At 32.5% G+C, this 14152-nt stretch overlaps 1 protein-coding gene across 1 annotated transcript in view; it reads left to right on the top strand.

Moving 5' to 3' along the window:
* LOC149805798 (chitobiosyldiphosphodolichol beta-mannosyltransferase-like) overlaps positions 1-12942 on the top strand; it is a 29113-nt gene extending 16171 nt beyond the window's left edge. Inside the window, exons 7-13 of the mRNA XM_089950498.1 lie at positions 93-202; positions 904-942; positions 5673-5735; positions 6131-6241; positions 7824-7938; positions 8373-8448; positions 9423-12942. Coding sequence (XP_089806624.1) covers positions 93-202; positions 904-942; positions 5673-5735; positions 6131-6241; positions 7824-7938; positions 8373-8448; positions 9423-9566 — 658 coding nt within the window. The 3' untranslated portion in view covers positions 9567-12942. The remainder of the gene's footprint in view (positions 1-92; positions 203-903; positions 943-5672; positions 5736-6130; positions 6242-7823; positions 7939-8372; positions 8449-9422) is intronic.
* Positions 12943-14152: the final 1210 nt, after the last annotated feature.

Here is a 14152-nt window from a genome sequence, read left to right as displayed (position 1 = left end):
CAGCTGTTTAGATATTTACAAGACAAATAAAGGCATTATTTAAGAAGACTACAATCAAGGATTTGTGACATTTTCAGTCCTGAATATTTCAGGGAAGAAACCTCAGAAAACTGTACAGTTTTTACACAGAGGTCCAATGGAGGGGAGATAATATACACCAAAGACAGGCCAGCACTCTTGGTTAGCAGCACAAGTTGGACAGGTAGGCATTGTTGTTGTTTATACTTAGAATGCAGATAACAAGCTGTCTTTTCATTCGTTTGGATTACTGGACAATGTGCTAAAGCATAATATTTTACTGTTCTGTTTGCAAAATATAATCTATGATAAGAAATGACTATTTTCTGCCAGGAAGATAATTTTTGTTATGTAATTAGGAGCCAGTTAGTAAGACCCATCAGTTTTTGTTTTGGTGTTTAAAAATTCAGGCTGCAGATATGCCTATTTTGTAAAAATATAATTGCGTTTTTATTCCTAACTTTTTATCCCTTATTTTCTGTATTTTATTGTACATTATAGATTTACCTTCAGCGTAGTGACTTTATTCTCTAGTGATAATAAATTAAGTTACAAAGCAGATTTTGTTAGGAAAATTTTTGGATGAGATCAGATTGGATTTTAGAAATTTGATAGCTAATAAGTTTTGAGATTGCCAAACATTATAATTTAAATTTTGCACTATTTGTGATAAAAGATATTTGCAATTTGTTAAATTGGAATTAGTGACTGTGCAACTTGATGGCTTAAATCCTGTCAACATATCATAGTATTGATATAAGAATGATTCAAAAACTTTATGTTTCTGTTGCTGAAATAAATTTTATATTTGACTGTGAAAGTGGGACCAGTCCAGAATTATAACTGAGAGAGTTACGGTATCATGAGTGCCATTTTTCATTTCAGAGGATGAAGATTTTGACGTTTTACTGGATGCTCTTCAAGGCAAGTAACTTATACAATTATTAATTATGATTATACTACCACATACTGTATATTATGATTATTCTACCACATACTGTATATTGTAAATATACTAACACATACTGTATATTGTGAATATACTAACACATACTGTATATTGTAAATATATAGCACATACTATATATTATGATTATACTACCACATACTGTATATTATGAATATACTATCACATACTGTATATTGTAAATATATACCACATACTATATATTATGGTTATACTACCACATACAATATATTGTGAATATACTGACACATACTGTATATTATGAATATACTAACACATACTGTATATTGTAAATATATAGCACATACTGTTTATTATGATTATTCTACCACATACTGTATATTATGATTATACTATCACATACTGTATATTATGGTTATACTACCACATACAATATATTGTGAATATACTGACACATACTGTATATTATGAATATACTAACACATACTGTATATTATGATTATACTACCACATACTATATATTATGGTTATACTACCACATACAATATATTGTGAATATACTGACACATACTGTATATTATGAATATACTAGCACATAATGTATATTATGAATATATACCACATACTGTATGTTATGATTATACTACCACATACTGTATATTATGAATATATACCACATACTGTATATTATGAATATACTATCACATACTGTATATTATGAATATACTAACACATACTGTATATTGTAAATATATAGCACATACTGTTTATTATGATTATTCTACCACATACTGTATATTATGATTATACTACCACATACAATATATTGTGAATATACTGACACATACTGTATATTATGAATATACTAGCACATGCTGTATATCATGAATATGCTACCACATATTGTATATTGTGAAAATACTACCACATACTGTATATTTTAAATATAATAGCACATATTGTTTATTATGATTATTCTACCACATACTGTATATTATGATTATACTACCAACATACTGTCTTACCAGTAGCTTCTTGTGGGTCAGTGATACTTTCTGGGGTTTTCCCGGGTCCTTCCTCCACCATTAATACTGGCTGCAATGTATAGCCTATCATGTGCTGAAAAATGGCGTTAAACCCCACAACAATAACAACAACAACAGCCACATACTGTATATTATCATTATACTAACACATACTGTATATTGTGATTATACTACCACATACTGTATATTGTAAATATACTAACACATACTGAATATTGTAAATATACTAACACATAATGTATATTGTAAATATACTAACACATACTGTATATTATGATTATGCTAGCATGTACTGTATATTGTAAATATACTAACACATACTGTATATTGTAAATATACTAACACATACTGTATATTGTAAATATACTAACACATACTGTATATTATGATTATACTAGCACATACTGTATATTGTAAATATACTATCACATAATGTATATTATGAATATATACCACATAATGTATATTATGAATATACTATCACATACTGTATATTATGAATGTATACCACATAATGTATATTATAAATATACTAACACATACTGTATATTATGAATATACTATCACATACTGTATATTATGAATATATAGCACATAATGTATATTATGATTATGCTACCACATACTGTATATTGTGAATATACTAGCACATACTGTAAGTTATCTCATTAACCCTTGATACTCTGTTTTAAGCATCTGTAGGTAGTAACCTAATTCTGAGTTTTGTAGCATCAAGGTTATTTAAGATAAACTAAAGTGGGTGGTATTACAGAAAAGTAGACAGATATAGCTCTACAATAGTACCAGATAGTATGGACTTTCTAGTCACATTACAAAATACAGAGGGAAAAACATATTTGGGCACCCAATTTTTTTACACCCAAAATTTACTCATGATCGGAATCTGACTTTATGTCTGGATTTTAGACTTTTTGGTCTCAGATCTTAGGCAGACTGGTCTGAGCTGCAAACGACAGGAGAACCTTTGCAAAAAGCAGGATAAGATATGGATTTGGAGTAAAAAGTGTCCAGGACATGAAAATGATTTGTCCAATAAGCAACAAAAAAAATGCAACTTTTACCCTTCTGCACATGAGCAAGCAAAATAGCCAATGGAAAACAACATTTCTAAAACAACTAGGCTGTAGGCTAAACTAAAATCTCTTGCCAGCCGATTTATTTGGATGCATTCAGAAGTAGTGCCCAAATTGTATTTCCTACTCGCATTTCATGCAAAAATGACAAAAATGTCCATGGGTTAATGAGTTAATTGCTTCAAACATAAGAATTTTTCATCATAACTGTAATATTTCAACATATTTTACAATGTCATCAATTGGACATTAAAATGTGTCATCTGTATTGTTTCATTGAGAAGGAGTATTTTAAAAAGCATTTTAACCATGAGTCCTTGTATGTCCATTTTCACCTTAATATGTATTTTCATAGATCATAATTTGTCCAGTTTCACCTTTGTGTGTATTTTTCCATAGATTATTTGTCCAATTTCACCTTTGTATGTGTTTTCATATCTCATCATTTGTCCAATTTCACTTTTGTTTGTGTTTTCATAGATCATTATTTGTCCAATTTCATTTGTGTGTGTATTTTCATAGATCATCATTTGATTTTGATTCATAAAAGAAATTCTTTTGATTGCCAATTAAGTTGCTCTTTGGTTACCACACCAACCATTAGCAAAACAATATTTAAATAATATTAATGAAAAATATAAAAATTTCAAAACTTTATTATTTCTACTTTATATTTGACTCTATGGCTCATTCACTGATAGGGTTTTGACATTTTTATTCAAACTCAATGCCAAGAAATATGCACTAAAACATGTATATTTGTGCCAAGACTTGAGTAACACCACTGTGAATAATACTGCTGTTAAATATGTAAGTACAAGTAAATTCTTGACACAAAGGTTTGAGTCCTAGATTCAGGCACTAAAGAATATCTGTACATATCCAAAATAATAACAATCTTGGGGATTTAATTAATTTAAAAGTCATAGATTGGCAGTTAACATTTTCATTGTTAAAGATATATGTTGTGGTAAAGCAGCTATATACAAAATATAGGTAGTACTTTGCCAGTTTACACATATATAGGTAGGACCTTGTCAGTTTACGTATATAGATAATACTTTGCCAGTTTACATATATAGGTAATACCTTGCCAGTTTACATATATAGGTAATACCTTGCCAGTTTACCTATATATATAGTACCTTGCCAGTTTACATATATAGGTAGTACCATGCCAGTTTACATATATAGGTAATACCTTGCCAGTTTACATATGTAGGTAATACCTTGTCAATTTACATATATAGGTGATACCTTACCAGTTTACATATAAAGGCAATACCTTGCCAGTTTACATATATAGGTGGTACCTTGCCAATTTACATATATAGGTAATAACATGCCATTTTACATTTATAGATAGTACCATGCCAGTTTGCATATATAGGTAGTATCATGCCAGTTTACATATATAGGTAGTACCTTGCCAATTTACATATATAGGTAGTATCTTGCCAGTTTACATATACAGGTAGTTTCATGCCAGTTTACATATATAGGTAATACCATGCCAGTTTACAGATGTAGGTAATACCTTGTCAATTTACATATATAGGTAGTATCTTGCCAGTTTACATATACAGGCAGTTTCATGCCAATTTACATATATAGGTAGTATCTTGCCAGTTTACATATACAGGTAGTTTCATGCCAGTTTACATATATAGGTAATACCATGCCAGTTTACAGATGTAGGTAATACCTTGTCAATTTACATATATAGGTAGTATCTTGCCAGTTTACATATACAGGCAGTTTCATGCCAATTTACATATATAGGTAATACCTTGCCAATTTACATATATAGGTAATACCATGCCAGTTTACAGATGTAGGTAGTACCATGCCAGTTTACATATATAGGTAGTACCATGCCAGTTTGCATGAATATAGTGTCACATTGTCTATTAGAAGGTATAATGAATATAGTGTCACATTGTCAACTATTTTGTATATGACAGTTCAGTAAATATGGTGTCACATAGTCTACTGATGGGTACAGTGCAGTTCAATGTCTGGTGTCACATTGACTACTGGTGGGTATTAGACAGTTCAGTGACTATGATGTCACATTATCTACTGGTGGGTATAAGACATTTCAATGACTGGTGTCACATTGTCTTCTGATGGGTATATGTCAGTTCAATGACTGGTGTCACATTGTCTACTGATGGGTATAAGGCAGTTCACTGACAATGGTTTCACACTGTCTACTGATGGGTATAAGGCATTTTAATAATTATGGTGTCATATTGTCTACTGATGGGTATATGTCAGTTCAATGACCGGTGTCACATTGTCTACAGATGGGTATAAGGCATTGTAATGACTATGGTGTCACATTGTCTACAGATGGGTATAAGGCATTGTAATGACTATGGTGTCACATTGTCTACAGGTGGTATAAGGTAGTTCAGTGAATATGGTGTCACATTCTACTAGTGTGTATAAGGCAATACATACTTACTATCTTCCACACTAGTTATTTGTGACAGTATAGAAATGTTTTTTTCATAAGTAGAGGACTGTTATATAGATCTTGTAACAATAGATCATGGTATTTTTTCACATTGACTGTTCCAGATTATGATGCCAGAAAACAGAAGTTGAACAAGGATCTCCCTGACATTGTATGTGTGATTACAGGTTGGCTGTCATTTATGTTTATTTTATCTTCAATTAACTTGTAATAAACATTGATGGATGTTATTGTAGCAACTATTTATATAACTCTAAAGACCATTAACTCCTTAATGATTGCCAGTACTACAGTAATAAGTTATTTTTTATTTAATCACAAACATGTCAGTTATGTACAGAGTGATTACTTAATACATTAAAATGCTCAGATTGCAAGTCTCTCATCCTGTGACACTTTCTTCTTGGTCCTTAACTTGTTAAATACAAATTTTCCATTGACAATTGACAGCTTAAGTGTTTTTTTAAAAAAAATATGATTCATACAACATAGACTTCATATTGCACAATAATTTTTAATTATCTCAGATATTGAATGAATAATTTAATTGTTGTTCTCACAGGTAAAGGTTCTCTGAAGGAGTACTATAATCAGAAAATAGAGGACCTCCATTTAAAACATGTTCAGTTTTGTCTTCCTTGGCTTTCTACAGAGGACTATTCTCTTTTACTGGGTAAGATTAGTTAGATACAGTATATACTTGCAACCAAGTTGAATCCCAAAGCAAACTGCATAGACCCAGATCTGCCATTTCTTAATGTGTCAGAAGACATAGGTGTTAGGAGTAAATCAGTAGCGTATAAACATAGATCCAAATCTGCTGGTAAGACTTGATCATATTGATGATCAGTCATTAGTTATTTTCTTTCAAGAGAAATAGTTACCTTATTAACAGTGTTGCGATTCTGTGGTCTTAAACTAAGTAACAGAAAATAACCAAACCAACAAGTTTAGAAAAATTCAAAGAATAATTAATTTTCCTCGAATACAAATTGAAAATTTAAAAGGAACTTACATCTTTATGAATTAAATCCCAAATGATTCTAAAAGTTCTGTCACAAGTCCAATAGTGTTCCAAATGATTTTGTGGTGTTCCAGATGAATTACAATCTTGAACGTGCTCATGTGCTGTTAGTCTTGAATATGCTAATATACAAATAGTCTCACTGTATCTCAGTGATATTATCCAGAATTAACTTGAATGAATTCACAATAATTCCAAAATAGTGATTTAGTCATAAAGTCAATGAGGACTTTTTAATTCCAATTAATGATTTGAATAAATCATCTTTTCAGATTACAACTGAACACAACTAAAAGACTGATTCCGCTTGAAAGATGTTAAAATATGAATATGAATGAATAGTTCTGATGTAAACAATCTTATATAGATCCTCACATGACCTATTTCACAGTAACCATATTCTGAAGATATCCTGTCATCTTAATGGAGATTTCTATCAAATTTGTAAACAAGACCAGGTTTATTTACTTAAATTTTAGCAGCCAGCCAGTCAGAAATCAGGTAAACCATATAATTTCCAAGAGGAAAACTATTATCCTTAACTCAAATCCAAGTAAACATGTTTACAAATATTATCTTAAAGTTTAGTCTACACTTACGGATAAAAGTGAGTTATGTTATACGTTGTGTACAAAATGACCCTTACAATCTACAATCATGGACATAAGTTAAACACACAGTACAGACACACCTAACAATAGTAAGCTTCATAACTGGATACATTTACTTTGTATCTAAAAAATTTGTAAGGATAATCACTGAAGGCAAATTTGTGCTTACTACATAAATTGAGAGAGCATCATCAATTCATTGTGTTATTATAATTATTTCAGGCTATCATTCCCTATATATTTTGCTGAAACACACATTTCTGAGAGTGTGACAGAATATATATCAACAAATGAATTTCTTTGTTTCTGTATTGTTTCATTCTTTGAAATGGAAAATATCTTTTTTTACAAGAATTTAAAAATTCTTACAATTCATCAGTTATCTCTAAATTATATATTCCTTGCCATGATTGTCCTTTAAGTATTTCCCTCATATAGGACCATCATAAGCAAGTACAATGTATATCAGTTAAAATATTCCATCCCAGTTTATTAAAAAAAGGACCAAAATCAGAGTGTATTAACCCTAGTACACATGTAAATCAAAACTGAGTCAGATTAAACCTTGAACATATGACCAGTCATTTCCTAATCTACTTCTTTTTGTTTTGATACCCCAGGAAGTGCCGATCTTGGTGTTTGTTTACACAAGTCTTCCAGTGGCCTTGACCTGCCTATGAAGGTTGTTGACATGTTTGGCAGTGGACTTCCAGTTTGTGCAATACATTTCAATTGGTAAGAACATCTGTAGTGTAAAGTTAGGGTATTGCCAATGATTAGAATAGTACAGTTATAGTATTGTCAGACTAAACACTAATTATGTGCCTTGGAAGTTTTTTTTGTTCAATTCTGAACATTATAAATTTATCTGAAATTGAGGGAAATAATAATGACAATGTAGTTGTTATTCTGTATGAACATCATATAGTTGCTAAGATCCAGTTCATGTCACAGTTGTTAGAACTGGTCAGATTGACTAAAACTGATTTGAAGAAAAAAGAAATTTCCAATATTCCATTTTCATCTGTTAATATATGAATTTTCCTCACAGTAAATCTCTAAATTTTGACATTTCTAAAATTTCAGTCTGTAAACAAATGATCCCTTTGATTTCAGTTTTTGCACTGATTTATACAAAACATATTTTGAGATCTGTTTCTTTTTTCCAGCTTACCAGAGTTAGTGGTTCATGGGGAAAATGGAATTATTTTCAAAGACAGCAGAGAGCTGTGTCAACATTTACAGGTAACTTTTACTCATGTGTGCACATCCTTGTTAAGAAAACATCGGAAACTCCTTCCCTCTAACTTGTAAATTCACAATAATAGTGGCAATCAAGTTTGTCACAGAGATTGTCAAGGATTCTAGATTTTTTGGGGAGCCTCTGCAGCTTGTACCCCTAATGAGATCCAGATAAATAAAAACACAATATTGCTCAAAACTGGATGAAAATGAATACTTTTAAAATGTTTGAAATTTAAAAACTAACCTTTCATATCTTAGTACCGAGCTTACTGAGTGATAAGCTTACCTTAGGTTCAATTCTAAAAATGTGGAATTGAACCTGATGTACCTCTGGGTGAACATAACTAGCTTCATCCAGTGCATGCTGGGATGCTGGATGAGGCTGTTTTTGAGAAAGGTGATTGTTGCTGGAAAGACACAGTTTGCTAAATAGTTACTTAGAGACACAGCCGAAGTTGACCAGACAATATTAAGTAGCTCAATCCTGCAGGTAAAAACTGACACACTCATCAAAGAAACAGAAGCATGGGAAACATGTGGAAAGTCAGTCACTTCAGGTGGAAATAGATTTGATAGTATTGGCACGCATAAGTAGAAGTTTGGTTTGGAATTTAAAATATGTAAAAGAACTGAGTAATTTTTATCTAATTTTTTGTGCTTTTATTTAGCTAGATATAGGTATGGGGTACTAGCTGTAAAGACAACTATAATACAAAATACATTAATATATTTTGTTGATAATACAAAGCTTACACCAAATAGCAGGAAAGAAAAAGTTCATGGGATATTAGTCACGTGTGAAATTTTTGTTGAATTTTCAAATTGGTGAAGAAAATTTTCAAGAACAAAAAATAATAAGAATTTCCAGGATATATCTCAGAATATCAAGAACTTAAAAATATGACTTGTTTGAAATAAGTCCAAATTATGCAAAGAATTTGAATAAATTGTGATTTAAAGTATTCTTGTTTCAGGACCTTTTGCAGAACTTGTCCTTCAGCAAATTGAAACAAATGCGACAGAATCTGAAATCCTTCCAGTCAAAAAGATGGCATGACTGCTGGAGGGAAACTGTTCTTCCTTTGTTCATAGATTCAAGTTCCAACAAAAGAGACTGAATAGAATTTTGTTCTGATCTGTACAGTTAGAATGGTCATACTTTTTATTCAAACTCTTCAAACCAAGAAAATGTATTATGCTAGAATAATTTCAGTCAGGAAATAAATCCAAGTGCTGGATGGTTCAGCATGATTGCCTCCAAAATTAGTATCATTTATTGCACAAGTATATAGAATCATGAATAACATTTAATTCTTAACTACAAATGGATAGATATAATTAATTTCTGTTAATTAGTTGCTGCTTGATATGTTTATAACAGAGTGTATGTTCATACAGTAACCAGACTGATCTGGAGGCCTAGTGGTTAGAGCATCTGCCTCAGATGCAGGAGGCTGTGAGTTCAATCACTGGCCAAGTCATACCAAAGACTTATAAAGATGGTATTAGCAGCTGCCTTGTTTGGCACTCAGCATTAAGAGGTTAGTGTTTGGACTGGTCAGCCTTGTATCAGGATAATGTGACTGGGTGGGACATGGTGCTAGATGTCTGCAGCATGATACCCCAGTGCTAATCATCACTATAAACTGTCACACTGTTGACATTGTAGCGATATGACTGGACAAAAATTTAAACTAAGCTAAAAATCAAAATTACACACACACACACACACACGCACATCCATACAGTGACCCAAAATTAACAGACTGTGTGTTCATATAGAAATAACAGAAATCCAAATTTGAAGCTGTATGTTGCAGATAATCAAACTGAAAATATTTAAACAGAAAAACTTATGAGAATTAACATCAGTGAGAATCTAGACTGGTTTAAGCAAGTGACCAAGTTTGTGCTGTAGAAAGCACAATCATTTTATCTTTTACAGAAGCTAAAATGTTTTATCATTTACTAGTAGTACACTTTACATACTGTATTTGCAGTCTGTTTTTTTATATGTCAATATGATAATATATCACTTTCTGTGGATTTGATTGGTACAAATAAGCCCATGGAATCCTAGTGCAGTATATTTATTATTGGTTGGCTGTCACCATGGGAAACCACTGTAATGCAGACAACCCCCATTACATTGCAGCCATGAATCTTGCACCATACCCCAAGGACAAGCAGTGTATAGGAGTAAATAAACTCACTTCTTTTATGAAGAGAATGTCAACAAATGATGGTCACTGAACTGAAAAAACCACATTAAGTTTCCAGTCACCAAAACAGTTTATCTTGGAATAACCAGAGCCAAATACCATCATCACTTCATTCGCAGCAACACCTCTAGATTTAATACAACTTCTGCATCAAGTAATCATCCTTTATATCCAGCAACTCGAATGCTATATCATCTACATGAGAGATATCACCACTGTGGTGATGAAAAAGCTATTGCCACTGGTTATAAAAGTGCTATTACCACTGTAGTAATAAAAGTGCTATTACAGCTGTGGTGATGGAGTGGCATCACCACTTTGATGACAAAATGGCATTGCCACTGTGGTGATAAAAGAGCTAATTCTGTGTTTTTTGTGCATTTGCACAGAAAATATTATAATTCTCCTTCCCAATTCAAGGTAGAACAGCACATAAAAAGATGATGAAAAACATTTCTGTCCCTTGTTGGATTTGAACTGGGGTCATCTGTGTGTGATGCAGCCATATTTACTAATAGACCATGTAATCACCATTCACAAGTTTCAAAATTTCTTGGTCATTATTTCATCAATGTCTTTTGATGGGCAGTGGAAAACTATTTATCAGTGAAATGTCAAGATTTTGCAGAAAATCCAGTAATTCATAGCCTGGCCAAAACTATTTGTTATTAATGTATGCCCATTAACGTTTTGTCAGCTAAGCAGAGAACTCCCAAGTTAATGCATCTTTATGCTCCTGCTAGGGTATATAGTGTTTACCCGTTTTTGTCCCCTCAGGTAAGAAGAGCAGATAACTCCAAAGTTGATGCACTTTTATGCTCCATATGAAGAAGATGTAGGCTAAATTTGATTTCTATCATGGCCACGCTGTTGGGAAGGAAGACATTGCAGCAGTCACTTTTGTTGTCACTCTGTTACACTCCATTTCAGATAGTACAAGTCTTTAGGGAAAGAGTCTTTGAAAATATAGTAATAAAACTGTAAGAAGCAATTTAACTCTCATCACATGTTTGAAGATGATGGAAAAATCATGCATTGATGGGTGTTGATTGCAAAACAAAATTGTGACAATCAAAATTTGGGTGCAGCATCTGTTATTGAACCAGACTGTGGAATTGCCAAGGTCACATAATTCACATCTGAATGCATAAATAACCAAAATAAAGAACTAGAATCATTATAGGCAAACTCACAGTCAATAAAATGTTTTGTTTAAGATGTTATACTCTGAACTCTGTTAGATAAGACCACTCTATAATGTTGCTACAGTACCCCCATGCCAGCAATGTTCATTGTATCAATATACACAAGAAATGTTTTAAAGAAAATAACGGTCTCTTCATTTTAGTATGAAAATGGTTTTCAATATGACAGAAGTTGAAAAATACAATTTAGGAGCTGAATTTGTAAAATTATTGCTGTGGTACTTGTGAAATACAATGTTTCCCCTTCACTCATGAAATATTTCCTTCTCAGCTCAAATAAATATCCTCTCTCCAGAGATATGATGGGGGCATAACAATGCCCTGATATTGGGATTCTGTACCCAACTTTCCTGAGGGTACATGATGGATGTTCCTGAGTAATATTTGATAAACCCTCCAGAGATATGGAAGGAGTATAAAAAAGTGCATTGACTTGGGTGATTCTGTACCCTGCTTACCTCAACTTAACCTTGCCAGATTTTGTAGTTTTGAAAGATAAACCTTTCCACTGCCAATATGTCTTCCCACTAGTCTGGTACTTGATACGTTTTCTTTTCTCGTTACTTTTGCAATGCATTACATATTGTTCCATAATGTTACTCTGTGTACATAGTGGCATTGCAGAAATCTTTCTGTGATACTTTTCATATATTGGTCTGGTTTCTGAAGATGGTGGTCCAAAGTAAATCCAATTCATACATGTAAACATCATGCCTGTGAAGCTTTTCCTTCTGAGATGAGCGGTGTCTTCCATCTCCTTACATCACTTTCTGAAATCTTCCATGTGCTCAGAATTATTGACAAAACAATTCTTGAACAGAATCTTTTCATTTTTTTCTTTCTTCACACCTAGATTTCAGTGTACTGTAGTACCATTATGGTAAGGACTTTCTGTGTCATCTGACTCTGAACTTGCTGTGGCAAACATAATACTTTAATTACCAATTTTTTGTAATTGGATTATGCTATGTGTGATATCATTGGGTTATGCTCTGTGTGATTAGTAATAATTTGAAAAAGATTCAACATGTAATGAATTTTCAGAGAGGATTAAAGACATTGGAATATGGTTGGATTAGTCATTACTGAATAGCTCAGTTCGCATAAAATACATCAGTTTGGCTTTGGTCTTTTAAGTTTTTCAAGATGCCTAAGCATGTCTTATCTCCCAATGATAGAACCCCAAAATCTAAACAACTGAAATATTACATCACATTCAATAATGGATGGAAACAGCAATTTCACAGTTTGAATCAAGTTCAAAGGGACAAGAATATGCATTCTGCCATTTGTGTAAGGTTGATTTTAGGAAGAACTTGCTGAATTCACTCCAGATGGCACACATCTTAAGCAGTTTTGTCAAGCATTGAGCAATCAGAATCAACCCAAAGGCAGGAAACAATTTAAACTTCTTGGTGGAGTTGTACTAACATAATTACCGCACTTTAATGGAGACACTGAAAGGTCTTTTCTGTTCTGAGGAAAATTCAGACTCCAGAAAAAAACCTGGATCCAGTAACGATACATATTTCCTAAGCTTTGAGATCAACAGTGATGAGGACTGCCAATGATATAATACTTGCAGTGATTCACTAGGAAAGGCTAAACAATAATAATAATAATAATAATAATAATGAGGACTTTGTATAGCACTTAATCTTTAGAAGCTCTAAACGCTTTACAACATTAGAAAACACCTATAAGATAAAAAGCATAATGATATGATTATAAAAACAAACACCTTGAAGTTAGAAAAACATTATATAAAAAAAAAATGCTGAGAACATTTCAGGTAGGAAACATTATTAGGTCTTTAAGTTTGTTCTTGCAGTCGAAATAAGTTAGTTTTGAGAGCCCTCTTGAATGTAATCACTGTGTCTTTGTGTCTACTCTTGAATGTAATCACTGTGTCTTTGTGTCCAAGTTCAGTGGGCAATTCATTCCACGTTGCTGGGCCCTGGTATGCAAAAGAACGCTGTCCATATGACTTTGTTTTCATAGTGGGAATAATGAGTATACAATTGTCAGAAGAGGAGCGCAAGTATCTTGCTGGTGTGTACACATGGGTGAGGTCGAATAGGTATGTCGGACTACAGTCCGACAGTGAAACGTAGCACAGAGAACAAATTTTGTGTTTGATTCTGGATCGCCAGTGTAGGGTACAGAGCAGCAGGGAGTTGTGCTCTGATCGTGGTACTCTATGTATTATCCGAGCAGCTGTTTTTTGAAGTTTCTGGAGCAGATATTGAGATGAACCAGACAGGATTGAGTTACAAT

Source organism: Sinohyriopsis cumingii, chromosome 2 (assembly GCF_028554795.1).
Source record: "Sinohyriopsis cumingii isolate HCF-2022 chromosome 2, ASM2855479v2, whole genome shotgun sequence".
Classification (NCBI taxonomy): domain Eukaryota; kingdom Metazoa; phylum Mollusca; class Bivalvia; order Unionida; family Unionidae; genus Sinohyriopsis; species Sinohyriopsis cumingii.
Note: the sequence above shows the minus strand (reverse complement) of the source record. Positions and strands in the feature narration are given on the sequence as shown.